Source organism: Grampus griseus (genome assembly GCF_964374135.1).
Source record: "Grampus griseus genome assembly, chromosome: 10".
Lineage (NCBI taxonomy): Eukaryota > Metazoa > Chordata > Mammalia > Artiodactyla > Delphinidae > Grampus > Grampus griseus.
In genome coordinates, this window is record NC_139004.1 from 32,888,449 (window position 1) to 32,904,521 (window position 16,073).

The window sequence follows — 16,073 nt, forward strand, 5'->3', positions numbered from 1 at the left end:
GGCAACGAGTTAAATAGAAGGTTGGGAGAGAGCAGAGCCTTCTGAATGCGAAGGGAAGGGGACTTCTGTCCGATGCACAGCCCACAGTGCCACCTTCTCACCCTCAAAATGCCTGGCTTGGAGTTTTTTTTTTTTTTTTAACCAGCCTGAGAACAGTTTCCAAAAACAGCTTCCCTCTCCCCTGGTAAATGCTGAAATAGACCAGGGCAAGCAGCCAGCCAGAGCTAACCACCTGCCCCCCAACAGCTGCACAGAACAGGAGGAAGGAGAGCAGCTAGACAGCATGCAGAACTTCCTGACAGCAAAACATGATCGGGGTCGGGATGTGGGAGGTGGTGCTTATTTAGAAGAAGGTAACGAGGTAATGATGGGGAGGAGTGTCCCGCGTGGGATCTGTCAGATCAGAAAGGAAATAATTATGGAGTCTGTACTCAGAAGACGGAGGCCCACAGCAGCCTCCTGTTTCTCAGATCGTAAGACCTTCTTCTCTGCCAACACCTGGGTTAGATCTTCACCCCATGTCCAAATGTACTGACCAGACATTTGCCGGATCCCTGTGGGACGGAATCAAAACAATGGACTCAAGTTTGAAGCAGGAGTTAGATCACTGGAAGGACTGTCCTGGAAGTGAGGCTGGGTGTATCCTTGTCCCTCTAGAGTCTCCCATGTGGGAAGGATGCTCCCAGGGCCAGCCTAGAAAACAAATCTTCTTCCGTGGGTGGAGTAGGGAGTTTGGCAGCCAACACCTTTGGATTTTCTAGAAGGCTGGTGGGTTCCAAGGGGAAGGGGGGGAGGGGAAGCGGCGGCTGCAGTGAAGCTGAGGGTGACTGCTTTATGGCGTTGTAGAGAATGCCGTCGTCCACACCAATTATAGTTCTACCGTACAGAGCCCTGGCGGCCTCCACGGAGGGCAAGGTGGGGCAGATTATTATCAGTGCCACTTGCTCATAGCGTCTGGTGGGCGAGCTGGTGGGTGGACGGTGGGGATTCTGAGCCCCCAGGCTGAGCTCCCCTGGCCTGACCCAGCCGGGCCCCTCCTGAGATGCCCTCTGAAAGGAGGGACAGGGGATTCACCCTGGGCTCTCCAACAATGTCCAGAGGATTAGAGCAGGGGGAGGAGGCAGGGTGGACAGAAAGTGGGGAGAGTGAGACAGGACACAGATGATGGCTGAAAGGAGTAGGAAAGGCCTGAGACCCATAAGTCAGCGGAGACTCCATCTCCAGCTCCTGCTGGCTCTTTTCTGCTCTACTTCCCTCAAGCTTGGCTTTCGGAAAGTTCCAGCAGTTTGGTGATGTGTGGGGTTACTGATTCCAGTTCTGCTACTTTCTCAACGTCTTCCCCCCTCTCTCCGCACTTCCGCCAAGTACACACACTCCTTCCTGCGCCCTGCTCTGGACGAGGGAGTGTCTGGAAGGTGAACACAGTGCGGGGAGTAGGGGACTGGCCGATAACCCAGTAATGGCACTGGGGTCTGAGGAAGGCGGAGGGGGCTCCCTTGTTGGGGTGGGGCAGCAGATGGGGAGCCAGGACTTAATGTGGGCTGGTGTGGTGATGCCCCCCACCCTACCCCTTTAACAGCCTGCCCCTTTTCCTCCCCCAGCTGTCGGGGTCCAGACTGCATGGGCTAGAATAACCTTTTTCGACCTGAGCCCACCAGTGCTATGACGCTGCACACAAGGGTGGGCGAGCATTTCAATGCCCCACACACACACCTATCCAGGTAGCCCCCAGGAAGACACTGGTGATGGGCCCAGAGGACACCTGGGCATGCGGTCCTGCAGCAGGAACTCTCTCCATCCCCAGAGGAAATCTACTCCCTGATGAAAACATCCAGGCCAGGAACCTGGATTTCAAACCCACGAAGGAACCGGGGCAAGGAGCTGTGACTTTGAGAGAAAACAGGAGAAAGATGGAGAGACCTGGTTTGAAATTTCCGAGAATGCTAAGATGACGGATGGAAAAGGGGGCCAGGCGGAGCAGAGAGGAGCCAGAGCCCTGGCTGGGATGAATGTGGAGGTGTCGGTGCCCGGGGCTCAAGCCCACTCCCGTACTTGCAGGAAGTGCCCTTTCAAGAGCCCCCAGCTGTCCAGAGCCATCCTTGTGCTTTCACGCCCCTGCCCTCCCTCCCCTTGCTGACACACGCAGGGCCCTGTGAATAGAGGACGTTTAATATTTCTGTGCTGGTCAAACAGAACACAGGTGGGGAGTACACAGGGGAGGGGGCGGAGGGCCCCCTGCCTCTTGGGAGGGGTGCCTTGTGAAGGGGTGTATGTGGGGGATTCTTGGGAAATAGTCCAAGGAGTCTTCTCAGCAAAGGGGCCTGGCCTGGGGTGTCATAAGCATCAAATACACCCAGTCCTTGGCCTTAAGTTGGGGTCCCCCATAGGGGGTCTGTGGAGAGTCTCACTTTTCTTCCAGCTCCTTCGCTGGAATCCACACTCCCAGTGTGATGGGGGACTTGGTCCTGGAGAGAGGGGTCTGGAGAGCCCCCAGTAAGCAGCCCAGGGTTGGGAAGAGGGCTCCCGTGCCCACCGCCCAAGGGGCCAAGAACCCCGCGGGGTGCCAAGGGCTGCCCACCTCCTCCCCTCTGCCTGCTTTTCTTCCCCCGGGCCGGGCAAGAGCAGAGGGGAGGTGAGCAGGGCCGCCAACCTCTACTGAGTCCCAGGGTCCTCAGGGTGGGGTGGAGGGAGGCTGGAGAGAGAGGGTCTTGGCCACCAACAGACACTGTAAACTTTGGTTTAAAACAATAACTTAAGTTGGGGAGGGCTTCCAGCCTGGGGCCGGGATGGGAAGCGGGATGAGCAGGGGGTACGGGAGGCGACAAAGGAAAAAGCCAACAAAAAGTTTTGGTTTTTGCTTCCGGCATAAGAAAGGTCTTTGGTCATCTGTGTAACTGGGGGGTGGGGGCGCAGGGAAGGGGTGCTGAGGGCGGGTGAGGGAAGACTGCGACGGGGCACCTGAAGGCTGGGGTGGGAGTCCTGTCGGGTCACAGCAGCCGCCGTGTTCATCCCACCCGCCCCTCAAGCCTGCTTTCAGCCTGGCCTTTCCCCGGACACAGGCAGGTGCTTCCCGCAGTCCTGGCGCCACCTGGGGCCCCAACTCCAGCCTCAAGGGCAGCTCGGCCGCCTTCAGCGGGTCCACCTCTACGAGTGCACCGGGCACAGGCCTCTGTGGAGGAGGTGGGCACCGGGCCACTTTCCTATGCTCCCTGGCCTGGGGGGGCAGCACCCAGCAAACGGGAGTGGAGGCCCAGTTCGGCCTGGGGGGGACCTGGAACCAGGCAGCCCTGCTCCCACGGAGCCCCCAGGGCACTCCACTTGCCCCCCCTCGCCAGCTGTGCCTCTTGATCGGGCACAGCTGAGGGGCAGGTTTTTTCTGGGGTTGCTCTGAGACTTTAGCTGCCCCCAACCCAGGCCAGGGCAGGGGTAGGAGCGGGGGGTGAGCTACTTCTTCACAGTAAGGACAAGAAGGTGGAAGGGAGCACAAATTAGGGAAACGGGGGCCTCTGGCCAGAGAGTACTGCCAGAGCAAGATGGGGGGGCCCTGGGTGTGAGAGGGTGGCTCAGCCCCGCCTGCGGGTCTCCACGGCACTGAGGGGCCCTGCGGGGGCGAGCTGGTGGGGGAGGAGGGCCCTGCTGCTGCTGCTGGTGGTTGGGGGGCGGCGGAGGCGGGATTCGGATGTGGGCGGGGGAGTCTGAGGAGGGGTCTGGGCCCTCCGTGTCCTCTGCCAGTCCCAGACCAGGGGTTCTGTGTCCCCTCGGGGGCGGCCGGTCCCTGCCCCCCCCACTCCGAGCGAGCGTCGTCGTAGGTCAGGTCACCTTGGGAGTTGCTGGCCCAGCCCCCCCATCTGAGTCCTGGAAGTGCCTTGAGGTTGGGCGGGGCGAGGAGTCGGGGTAGGTGGGGCCTGGCTTCCGGGGGAGGGAGGGGTCTCACCCCTGCCCTGCCTGCCCCTAGAGGCCCTTAGGACAGTTCCTCTCCCGGCAGCTCCTCCTCCAGGTCCCTGTCTTCTGGAGGCCCCGAGGTGCTGGGGTTAGGGGGCCCCAGGGGGGGTCCCGGCCGCCTGTCTTCCTCCGCCTCAGCTGGCTCCTCTTTCACCTGCACCTGGTGGCTGTGACAGAAGGGATAATGTGGACACCCTGGAGGTCCTCTCCTGCCGGCCCAGCCCAAAATGCATCCAGGATCTGGGGGCGCAGGGATGTGTCCAGAGTTTGCCTCCCCAGGACCCCCTCATCTCTGAGCCGCTGAGGCCTGACGTTTCAGGTCTGGTCTCCCTTCAAAGGAAAGGAGGTCTTGGGATGAACAGAGATTGCCTTTGGTTGGGAAGGAGAGAGGAAGGGAGATGACAGAGGATGGAGAAGGGAGGGAAATAAAGAGTGTAGGGCGGGGAGGGGAGCAATGAGAAGGAAGAGAGGGGCCACCTGCCCTGGGAAGAGAGCTGTGCTGAAGGCGACAAGATGGGGATCCCAGCTGCAGGGGGAGAAGATTCTGCCTTCCTGATGCTTGCGGGGGGCACGGCTGTGGGCTGGGGTCCATGCCATGGGCTCACCTGTACTGGGGTGGGGAGAGGCGAGGGGGGCTGCTGCTGCCGTTGCTGGGCAGCGGCTCCATGGGGGCGCCCATGTCGTCATGGCTGAGAGGCAGGAGGCTGCTGGCGGAGCCAGGGTTCAGCATGCCAGGGCTGTTGAGGAGGGGGAAGCTGCTCTCGGCCAGGGCAGCCTGGAGGGCACAGAGTTGGGGCCTGTCAGCGGGCTCCACCCAGTCAAGTACTGTCCCTTCCCCAGCCCTAGAGAGCCTCCCGTGTGTCCACGGGCTGGCAGATCTCTGGCACCCCCTCCCAAGGCCAGCGCTCCGAAGCTGAGCTGCCTCCCAGCTTTCCTGAGAACCTGGGCCTGACTTCTTCCCTTCCTGGGAGACAGAGGACCCCCACCCCCTGCCCCCGCTGCCACCCCAGATCTGTAAGCCAGGGAAGGGATCACCACTGGCTATGCCAACCTACCCGCTCTGTGCCCCGTCTCTGCCAGGGAGGGTGGGGGAATGTCTCTTCTGAAGACCAGTGTGCTGGAGGGAACGTGAGGGGGTGGGAGGACACTGGGCGGGGACCAGTCCACTACCTGGTAGCTGGCGTTAAGTGCTCCATAACTGAGGCCCGAAATCATGTTCTTCACCAGCGTGGGGCTCCTGGAGGAGAAAGAAGGCAGCGTCTGCTTCATTCATTCGCTTGTTCCTCACTCAGGTCTGGACCCTAACTGAGGGCGTGCTCTATGCCAGGGACTGTCCCATTCATGAATCCTGGGAGGCCAGAGTCGGCTGTGCCCCATCTTATTCAATCCTCCCACTGACCTGGCACATCTGGGACTGAAAGCCCCCTTCACAGGTGAGCTGCCGGGGCTCCTAGGGGCCCTGGAATGTGCCCAGGGTCTCAGGGCTGAGAAGTAGGACCCAGACCCCTCCCAGTGTCTGTCTCCACGTCAGGTGGCCCAGTATTTTCGCTCCAGTCTAGATTTCCCGATGTCTGGCAAGGTCCGAGTGATAAACTCCATAGTCCCCTACTATAAAACCCACTTTCTTGCCATCCTGAATTTTGGGACATCCAATAAGCTGTGTGCTCAGCCTGTCCCCACATGCTCCACACCAAAGGCTTTTCTGCACAAAAAAGTGATTAGGAGTTGGGTCAGGAAAAGCAATGGCTTAAGGCCGTCCTTCCACAGTGACTATCCCCAGTTTAGAGGGTGTCTCAGAGAGGTTAAGGAACTGGCCCGAGGTCACACAGCTGGTGAGAAGCAGAGGTGTAATTCGAACCCAGGTCTTCTGATTCCAAGCTGATAAGGGGACAGGAAGATTCCAACCATTGTGCCTGGCACGTGGGGACACTCAGAAGGGAATGGCTTTCCTTTTCGGGTCCCAGCCCTGCCCCAGCACCCACAGCTATCTGAGGGTAGAGAGGCTCTTGTCTGGGGTGAAGGAATCTTTGAGGGGCACAGGCGCCCACAGAGAGCCATCTAACTTGCTTCAGAGGCCCAAGATGCGCAGGCAAGCCCATGTGGGGTGCTCGGTGCGGGGAGGTGGTGGTGCTGGAAGGGAGGCTCAAAGAGGAAACCTCCCCCAGGTTCCTCAGTTTCCACTGGAAGTGCTACATGGTAGAGGTCAGAGACCCAGCTCTGCCAGGAATCTGCTGTGTGACCACCCTCCAGCCCCTTGTCCTCTCTGGGCCTTCTCTCCCTGTAAAATGAAGAGGGGGGGGGCCTGGAGATCTCACAGACTGGCTCATCCTGCAATAAGATGGGGGAGAGTGGCCCTGGGGATGGCAGCCCCCTCCCCAACGGCCACACTGGCTGCCACCTGCCCACGCCTCGGCTCCGGCCGGGGCTACTTTGGGCTTCTGTCTCTCTCTGGTGCCAGGTTCCCCTCAGCTCCTTCCCTCAGTCAGAAGCAAAAAACAGAAATGCCCTCTTCCTAATCATCTGAGATCCCAGGCTCTCCTGGGCTCCTTCACCCCTTTCCTCCCCCGACCCCCGACCCCACAGTGGGAAGGATCCGGGGCAGAGAGGTACCCTGGAGAGGTCTGGGGGGGTGGGCCCACGTACCCCGTCATCTTTGGTGGTCTCCGCTTCTGGTACTCCCGCTCGTCCACAGTCCACACGGCGCCCTTGACGTTCTCCACGCGCACGAAGCACTTGTGCAGGCTGAGGTTGTGTCGCACTGCATTCTGGGGGCGCAGTGACAAGAAGCAGACGCTCAGAGGTGGCCCCTCCTCCACTCGGGGGAGCACAGACAGGAGGGTCCTCAAGTCCCACCTTCCCCAGCAACAAGCCAGGGGAGGGCTGGGCAGGAGAAGATGCCGCTGGAGCCGAGGGAAGACCCCTCTGGGCCCTTAGAGCCAGGGGCTCCGGCATCCTCACCACCGCCAGCCCGTTGTATTGTCTGCTCCCTTCTCCCTGCCACGTGTTGGAAAACTCTTGTCTACCAAGTGAATGATACCTCGTTAGCGATAATCTGTTTTCTCAACATCGTTAGTCCGATGCACGTAGCTGTTAGGGCTTCTGAGCGGCACGAGACCACACTCAGGTCCTGGCACCTCAGTGAGCCTGGGACACCTTACCTCAGGTGCACACAGAGTTCCCATTAAGCCTTTGAAAGTTTTGGGAATAACTCAGGAAGCCTCACTGCAACCTTCCTTGACCTTGGAGCGTGGGAGCCTTGACTTTGGGCCGTGGCTCAGAACAGACGGCTTACTGAGAGCATGAGGTATACAGCAGAGGCCTAATACATACTTGTTAACATAAGGAAGCTGAGAGGAAGGAGAGCCTGGGTTTAGTGACTGTACAGCAAGAAGAGGAGGGACAAGTCACCTTGTCGGTCCCGCCTCCTCCCAGCAGGATAACTTCAGGAATTGAGGTCATCCGGTTTGTAGGACACTTGGGTGGGGGCAGGGGTGCTTGGCCCAATTCCCCCCGCACCCCGGGAACCTGGGCTAGGGCCCTAATCCACCCCACCACCGCCCACCATGTGCCTCGCTCTGTCCCCACGCTCTCCTCTCTCAACTTCACAGCCCCAGCCGTCCCTGTCCCTGTTACCTGTCCCCCCTCAGCCTCCCGCACCTCATCTCCATCCTTGTCTCCTCTTTACATTTCTAAACGGGGAGGAAAGCAGGCTGGGCAGGCAGCCCATGCCCCTGGAGATCGATCCCCTCTCCCTTTCTCCCTTCCAACTCTTGCCACTTGCAACTGGCCCGATTTCATTACCAATTTTAATTTGCCTCTAATTAAATCCTGTGTATTTTTCCGACTCGCTTGCTAATCCACGAGGGAGGCGGGCGGCTGGAGTGGAATCTCTTGGAGCGATAATTACAAAGGGCCTAATCACGCCGGGGCTCCTGCCTTGGAATAAATTTGCCCGCATTACGGGGCTCCGATCCTCTGCTTTGCAAATGAGAATGACCCCAATTTCCGAGGATGGCCTCACTGGGGCTTTTTTCCCTCATTTCGAAGCCTGATTCGTGATGAGAGACTAATTCGTTACGCTGAAACATTAACGGCAATTTAAGGGGTCTGGCAGGGGCTGCGTAAACAAAAGGACAGGCCCACAACATGGGCCCTGGGAGGGGACAGACACGGGGGGAGGGCTGGCGAGTACCATCAGCTTGGCAGATGGCAGCTCTGTCCCCGGATGAACGGCAGCTGGCCCGGCCCACGCCAGCTCCCAACCCTTCTGCCCTGGTCTGGAGTGGACAGCATCCCAGGGTGGGGGCCCAAGAGAGTAAAGGAGGAGGAAGGAAAGGAAGCTGAAATAGTTGAGGAGAAGAGGAGGGACCTCAAGGGGCAGATAAACGGGTCGGAAGTGGGGGTGGAAAAGAAAATAGAATTGGGAGTACACAGGGTGCATTTCCCAAGTGACGTGAATGGAAGCTTGGCGGCAAAAAATCCTGAAGGTCAGAGTGGACCGCAAGCTGAGGTGGATTCTACTGGGCCACAGGGAGGGCGCAGGCAGTGCCCCCAGTGACAGAAGCAACAGCAGAGCACAGTTAAATGGGAAGGTCACTCAATGAGCTGGCTGCTTGCTGGGACCTAGACTAGGGGAGGGGAGATGGAGGTGAAGACCTGGGAGGGAGACACGCCGCTGAGATGACCAAGGCTGGGCCACCAGTCGAAGGTGGTATGAAGGCCCAAGGGGGCTGGGCTACAGGAGAGGTGGCTTCATGATGGTCATCGAGGGGTTTAAGAAAGTCACCTAAACTAGCTCCTCCCGACCTCAAGAAAGGAGAGAAGTAGAGATTGCAGAGGGTGATGCAGTTAAGAGAGAACTAGAAAGGAGGGTAGGTGGATGAGAGGCACTCTGCCCCCAAGGAGGAGGTTGTCTAGGGCAGTGAGGCTCCACATTGACTCCCCTAAAGGTAGAGGATTAATATACAATATTAAAGTAAACATTACATAACAATTGTAATGATCCCTAAAGTTTGTACAGGACTCTATCATTTACGAAACGTGGTATCCAAACTGGCCTGCAGGTTGGAGACTGAACCAGCTGGCTCCAAGAAGGCCCTGAGGGCTCAGAGAGAGGGCAGGACTGTGGTTGGCAGGAAATGACATCACTCGCAGCCAATCACAGCAGCTGTCCCAGCCTTGCAGCCTCTTTGCCAAGCTTTGGGAATTGGGCACGGGGATACAGAAGGCCACGGAGCAGTCTCTCCTGCTGCACTTAGCACAGAGAAGGCAGAGAAGGCTGGGCCCTGTACAGACCCCGCCTTGTCCTGGTCACTGGTAGGGAGGGGGCCCTAGTGACACTTGTTGAAACCTGGTGGGATCGGGGAGGTAGGCTGTTTAACTGCAGCTTCTGCACTGGCCAGCAGAGGGACTCAAGAGCCAGGGATCCAACTCAGGTCCTGAGATGTGGGGGACTCCTTCCCGGGTGTCCGTCCTTTCCCACAGGGCACCCACACTCCCTTCTCCTTCCCCTCACCCCCTCCCACCCTGCTGCACAGAACCTAATATTCTCACCCATCAGACAGCCAGACTCGTACCCCCCATGCTGGCTCTAGAAAAACAAAATGGCTTAGCGTCCCAGCCCACAACTCTTGTGTCCCATTTTCCTAGGTTCCCTCCCTTGTCTGTTTCTGATCCCCCAGGAAAACTCTTATGGCTGAAGGTGTTAAAATGACTAATTGGATGAAGACAATTATCTTCCTGGTACTGATGGCAGAGCTGGGGAGAGTGTGAGCGTTTGTGTTTGTGCCCCAGTGTATTACAGTCCAGGATCTCGGTCCACCCACGTGTCCAGGCCTGCGAGCCCCCTCCGTCCACCCATCCTGGGCTTCAGAGCATGCGCCTTTAGCCGAGGACTCTGAACCCTGAGGGTCTCCTGTGAATGTAACCCAGGCCTCCCTACCAGGCTCAGGCACTACCGACTCCCGCAGGCCCTACTTCAGGGGGCTGGGGTTTTTGGGCCCATGGGGGGAGCGCTCCAGAGAGGTGGAGGTGGAGGGGCCCAGGGCCCAGGGCCCAGCCTGGGGCCTGGTGGGGCCACGTCTATAGAACTGCCACCCTGAGGGGACTGTTAGGCAGCCTTGGTCTCAAAGGGATCTGGAGATGTCCAAGGCCGCCTGGGGCCCTGGCAAGGAGGAACGGGCATGCCTCACCTTCCAGGTGGCCGTGTTTCTCCGGAAATAGGCGAACATCCTGGTGAACCAGTTATAGATCTCATTCAGGGTCAGCTGCCTGTCGGGGGTTTCCAGGATGGCCTGTGGACAAGGAAGAAGTACAGAGACCCTCAGTCTGGGCCTGCAAGGGCCACAGGCCTGTGTGCTCTGCCCCAGCTCCCCTCAGCCTGGCCCCTAACTCATCTGAGAGCAGAGAAGACCCGCTGCGGAAGCATGTGGACAAGACTGGGGGTGCTTTATGGTCCCGAGAGGGGCAGGCTGGTTACAGCCCAGCCAGAGGCCAAAGGGAACACGAGCCTCGAGGGCCGTGCACTTGTGCGAGGAGCACGTGAACTTCTGCTGCAGGGAAAATGGCTCCAAGGGCCCCTGCCCTAGACTGGGAAGGAAAGCAGTATTCTTGGGAGAAAGAGGTCCGGGGGTGGGGACTGTTTGGAATTTATCCTGGTTTTTGTAAAGGGCACCCTAAACATGAGATGGCATGTGGATGTGTGTGTGTGTGTGTGTGTGTGTGTGTGTGTGTGTGTGCGCGCATCTGAGAGAGACAGACAAAAGGAGACAGACTACAAGTGACCATAAGTCTATCAGAAAATTGTCTCATGGGAGTGTGTGTACGTGGAAATGAGGGTATGGATGACACGGGGGGTGTAAGTGGCATCAACAGTGTGTGTGCTCCCACAGACAGGCCTGCGTGACCAGCAGGATGGCTCAGCTGAAGCCCATGTGAGGGGCCGTCTGGCTGAGAAGGAAAACGCAGGTGTGAGTGGGAGAGGACAAGTGTGAGATGGAAAGTTACGTTCTCTGGTCCCGGGATCCTGAGGGAAGGGTGCAGACTGTGTGCCTCCCACCCCCACCCCCTCCCCCCGGACTCCGTCTACCTTCCCACGCTCACCTGGCGGATGAGAGAGGCGTAGGTGAAGGGGGGCCGGACGTCGGCGTTCTTGTAGAACTCATGATTCTGGGCCAGCTCTGGGGGAGACAGGCAGAGGCTGAGGTAGCCAGAAGTGGGGTCCAGCTTGGGGAAAGACACCCCTCCCCACGGCCCTTACCTGAGGAGATGGGGGAGCAGAACTTGTCGCTGGTCCTCCGCCGGGCGGGTCCCCCACTGTGCAGGGAGGCAGAGCCGAGGCCAGGGGGCCGTAGGGGGGTGACAGGGGCAGCGGCCGAGGTGGGGGGGTGTACGAGACCATCTGGGAACGAGTCCGCTGCGGAGACGGTCACCTTGGAGAATGAGGAGGAGCCGGGGACTGGGTTCAGCTGTGAGCAACGGGGAGGATGCTGAGACCAGTGCCGACAGGATGAGGGGTCCCGTGGTGGGGCGGGTTCTTGGAGGGCCGCAGGGAGGGGAGAGTCACTCACTGGCTGACTGAAGGGCTTGGGCTCCGAGGGCCGCATGTGCAGATGGGCCATCATGGCCTGCAGCCGCTCGCTCTCCTTGGCGAGCTGTGGAGAGGCGGGAGGTGAGCAGGGGTTGTGCCTGGTGGCGGGGAGGGGGCGGGGGGGGGCAGTCGGGCCCTCCTCCTCCACATACCAAGCCCGTCACCACCATGCGCCCCCGCCCTTGGTACCCCAGCTCCCTCCGTCCCTTGCTCCTGGAAGACCTCGGCTTCTCCCTGCCCCTCTGGCCCCTCACACCCGCAAAGCCAGGACTGGGGGCTGCCTGCTCCATGAAGCCCTCCCCGCTTCTCCAGACTGTGTGTCCCCAGCCTAGACCCCCGCACAGCCGCTGCACTCTGGGGGCCCTTCTTCCCAACAGCACACGCCTTGCCTCCCGATCAAGAGCAGAGGCTGTGGCTGAACAACGCCCAAGTTCAGTGGCACCTGTGTGTGAGGGTGCCCTCACGCACTGAATGGAGAGGCAGGAATGGATGAATGATTCATTCACCCCCATTCATAAATTCAAAAGATCTTTTACAACCACCCTCTCACGCAGGGAGCTCTGCGAGGTGCCAGAGGGACAGGGGTAAACATCGATCGGCTGCCTGATGGCCTGTCCTGAGCAGCCTCCTGAGTATCCCGTGCTGCAGAGTGTAGACTCCGGGGCCAGACTGCCCTGGTTCCAATCCCAGCTCTGCCACCCACTGGCTGAGTGATCAGAGGCAAGTTACTTCACCTCTCTATGCCTCTGTGTTCTGTATCTGTAAATTGGGCATAATAATAGCAGCTACCAACCATATAAGGTTGTTCAGAGGATCCCTTGAGTCACATAGGTATTTAGTAGAGCACAAGGTAAGGGCTCAGTATGTTAGCTATGCACACCATTTTTGTTGTTTGTGTTAGTATGAGTCTCTTCAGGACCTCGCATCAGAGAGGCCCCCAGCCCTGGTTTCCCCCTCAGAATCTGGCTGCCCTCACCTTACAACCATGGTAACGAGGACCTAGAAAGCATTCGATGACCCTTCCATGAGACCCCCTAAATCCCTCCTGGAAAGTCAGTGCTGTGGGTGAGGCAGGGGTGGGAGCCCCCCACGCCCCTCTCCCGCAGCCGGAGGCCACACCTGGATCTCCAGCTGCTGCACCACCTGCATCTGCACGCGGCACTGGGCTGTGCTCCGGTCGTCCAGGGCGTGCTCTGTGTTGAGGTGTCTTCCGGGGGAGGAGGGGGTGGAGAAGAGAAAGTTGGCCCTGGTTCTGCTGTCACCACCCACCCCAACCCACCCTCTAATCCCGCCCACAGCCTGGAAAGCAGACAGACCAAGAGATACAAAGAAGGGAAAGGGATGGGGGAAAAAACAAAAACAAAAACAAAAACGGGGCATCGGAGGAAGCCGCCTTCTCGTCAGCCTCCTTTGATGTCTTTGCTAAAACCCCAGCTACAGAGAGATCTAACTGCAAATGAACTAATTAAGTAAACCTCTGACGAAGCGTGAAAACAATTTGTTTGACCCTGATGCTGCGAGGGTCTGGGAGACAGTGGAGTTAATCAGTCAGTGACAGAGCCTGGCACGGCTACGGCAGCTGGCTGCCTGCTGCCAGCCGCCTGTCCGCCAGGCCCGAAGGCCGTCACTAGGCCGTCGCTCTCCGGGGCTGGGGCTGGGGGAAGCCGGGGAGGGCAGTGGGGGAAGTCTTCTCCTTCTCCTCACACCCCCAACCTGCTGGGCTCAGCAGCCTGGGGTTGGGGTGGGGAGGCTGCTGGCCCAGGAAATACAGACCGCAGACGGGGTAGGAGTGACCGGGGAGTTGATGGGGGGCAGAGAAGGAACGAGGCCCCCCCCCGGGGTGAGGATGGCAGGACAGCTGGTGGCTGAAGGCGCAAGAAGTGACAAGCTGGGTGGCAGGCTGGGGGATGAGGGGCCCTGTTAGGGGAGGCAGGCTGGGGGGCAAAGGAGAGTGGGGCTGACACCTACTTGATAAACTGGCCCAGGTCTTCACACAGGGTCTCACAGCCTGGCCACTTGCACTCTCCGTGTCCGTAGAGGGGGTGGGAGCCGGGCGTCTCCTCGTGGGAGGAGCTGGGAGGGCAGGAGGGAGATGGTGGTCAGGGACCCTGAAGACCCTGGTAGCCCTGGGTCCCGCCCAGTCCCAGCTCTCCTACTGATGACGTTTCTGTCCCTAATACAGGTTCCCCAGAGGCCAGGCACAGTTGTGCGTGCCCCGGGAGAGGCAAACCTGCCCATCCCTGAGCTCCACAACCCCACCCCAGCCTCTACCACAGGTGCTAGCCCTCAGGGTCAAGGCCAGTCCCCGGGCAGGTCTGCAGCACCTCCTCCCAGCCGGAGCCCCATACCTGTCTCTCCGAGGTGTGAGCACAGTGGGCTGTCCGTTGGGCAGGGTGTGGTGGGAGAGGGGGGGTGAGACTTTGGGGGGGGCGGCGAACGAGGTAGCGGTGGTGGCCGTGCCGGTGAGGTCCAGCCCCTCCTGCTTAACGCTGTCCTCGGCGGGCTGCCCGGGGGCACCCTCGCCCTTCCACAGCTGGGGCAGGTCCGTCGGGCACACGGCTGCGATGGGAGGGAGAGAGAGGGGAGGCTGGCCGGGCCCCAGGAACGCACGGGGCCCCCACCTCACTCGCGGGGGGAGCGGGGACAGCGAGGGTGTGGGGCTGGGGCTGGCTGAGGGGCGGGCACTCACCTTGGCCGGGCTGCAGGCTGACCAGCCCCTGTCTCTGCAGGTTGAGCAGGTGCTGTTGCTGCAGCTGTTGCATTTGCAGGAGCTGCTGCTGGAAGGCCAGCTGCTTGTTCCCCAGGGCCTGGTGGGGGGCCCGAGGGGGCGGGCAGAGAGGGGTACCATCAGCCTCAGGCGTGCCATCTGGCCCCCACCCTGCGGCCGCCCCCTCCCAGGGCCTGTCGGCCCCCGGAGCTGTCGTTGTGGTGTCCGCAGCTGCAGCCTCCCTGCTCCCGGCCCAGCTTCCATAGGGCTGCATGCCTCCTTGCAGGAAACACGCACGCACACACACACACACACGCACGCACGCACGCACGCGCGCAGACACACACGGCCAGACCCAGACACGCAGCACGACGCCCTCCCCGCTCCCGCCTCCCTCCTTCCGCTGCTTCGGCTCCCGCACCACAGCTGTGCTCGCCTGGGGGTAGCGGGGGGGCTCTCATCACAATGATGGATGAGCCTGTCAGACTCCAGGGGCCACTCCCGCCTGGCGGGCACCCTTCCCACATGCCCGGGGTGCCCCCCTTCCGCTCTGAGGAGGGGGCCTTCTCCCCTCCAGCTCCTCTCCTCTCTTGCTTCTTAGATACAGAGAATCAAAGCGTCTGACGGGACTTTCAAAGATCAGCATCGACAGGTCATCAGGACCCAGGCTAGGGAACAGTCACATCACTGCTGCCCAGGTGCCCGCCGCCTGCCCGCACTTGCTCACTCTGCTCTTAGTGGCTCCCTCTCTCCTGCTCTGGCCCTGCTCCCCCCGCCCCCCCACCCCCAGATTCAGTACTTCACACAAGCACTGGCAGTCAGTCTGTCAGCAAGCCTTTTCTGAGCCCCAGGAGCTGAGCCTGTCCCGGGCTCTGGAGGCAGGGATGGCTCAGCCCACCTGCCCTGGAGGTGGGGTGGTGGGCTGGCTATTCAGCCTAGAGACAATGCAGAGAAGGAAGCAAAGAGGAGACCTTTGAGGGGGAGGCTGAGGGCGGGAGGGAATGACTGGGGGTCAGCAGGGCAGCCTCCTGGGAAGAGGCAACTCGAACTTGGCTGTGGTTTGGCCAGCAGGAGGGAAGTGCGTGTCTGGGACACGGGGTGGGGGGCACTGCAGGGCCTGGTATGGAAGCTCAGAAGGCACTGTGGCCCAGATGGGGCAGGGGGTGCAGGCTGGGGAGTTCTCTGGAGATGCAGGGCAGGATGTTACAAGAAGCAACAGAAGTTGGGGCAGGGCTGAGGGGAGGGACTGAAAGATTTTCAGAACCAGGCTAGAGGGCTGAGGTGCTGGGTCACTAACAGACAAGCAGGCAGGAAGAGGGCATGACCACGAGGCAGCCGGTCATGAGTGCGGACCATCCAACACTCACATACCCGTCTACGCGTATGTGCTCAGGTAACACAGGGCTCAGCCCTTCTGCTCTCCTAATCCAACAACACAGAGCGAGGAGAGGAGGTCTGAATGGGGTTGAGGGGAGGTGGTGGAATGTGGGCCTCCATCCCCCCACCCGGTCCCCCAGCCTTTCCTGGTTTTTCTACTATCCCCACAAGACCATTCTGTCCTGACCACTTTGGGACTCCCAGCCCCTGGCTAGGAGAGGGCTGGCGCTGCAGGCGAGGGGCGGGGGTCCTTTGAGGGGCACATCCAGCCCTGCCCGAGCCCCTTACCTCTTTGGGTTGCTGCTTCCCAGCCTGCTGCTGCGTGAGGAGTTGTAAGTGGAGCTGCTCTTGCTGCTTCTTGTAATATTCCTGCAGCTGGGAGTCGACAGCAGGGTGGGAGTGGGTTAGCACAGGCGGGGGACTGCTGACCCCAAAGCAACGGCCAACCCTCTCGTGACT

At 60.0% G+C, this 16,073-nt stretch overlaps 1 protein-coding gene across 1 annotated transcript in view; it reads right to left on the reverse strand.

Moving 5' to 3' along the window:
• Nucleotides 1-3,948: 3,948 nt before the first annotated feature.
• The window catches only part of FOXP4 (forkhead box P4), a 48,821-nt gene continuing 36,696 nt past the window's right edge, over nt 3,949-16,073 (reverse strand). The window contains exons 5-17 of the mRNA XM_082664043.1: nt 15,903-15,989; nt 14,220-14,337; nt 13,879-14,089; nt 13,499-13,603; nt 12,650-12,737; nt 11,511-11,594; nt 11,201-11,408; nt 11,044-11,120; nt 10,134-10,235; nt 6,586-6,707; nt 5,113-5,179; nt 4,548-4,717; nt 3,949-4,109 (exon numbers count right to left, since the gene is read on the reverse strand). Of these exons, the coding sequence (XP_082520169.1) occupies nt 3,962-4,109; nt 4,548-4,717; nt 5,113-5,179; nt 6,586-6,707; nt 10,134-10,235; nt 11,044-11,120; nt 11,201-11,408; nt 11,511-11,594; nt 12,650-12,737; nt 13,499-13,603; nt 13,879-14,089; nt 14,220-14,337; nt 15,903-15,989 (1,587 nt within the window). The 3' untranslated portion in view covers nt 3,949-3,961. The remainder of the gene's footprint in view (nt 4,110-4,547; nt 4,718-5,112; nt 5,180-6,585; nt 6,708-10,133; nt 10,236-11,043; nt 11,121-11,200; nt 11,409-11,510; nt 11,595-12,649; nt 12,738-13,498; nt 13,604-13,878; nt 14,090-14,219; nt 14,338-15,902; nt 15,990-16,073) is intronic.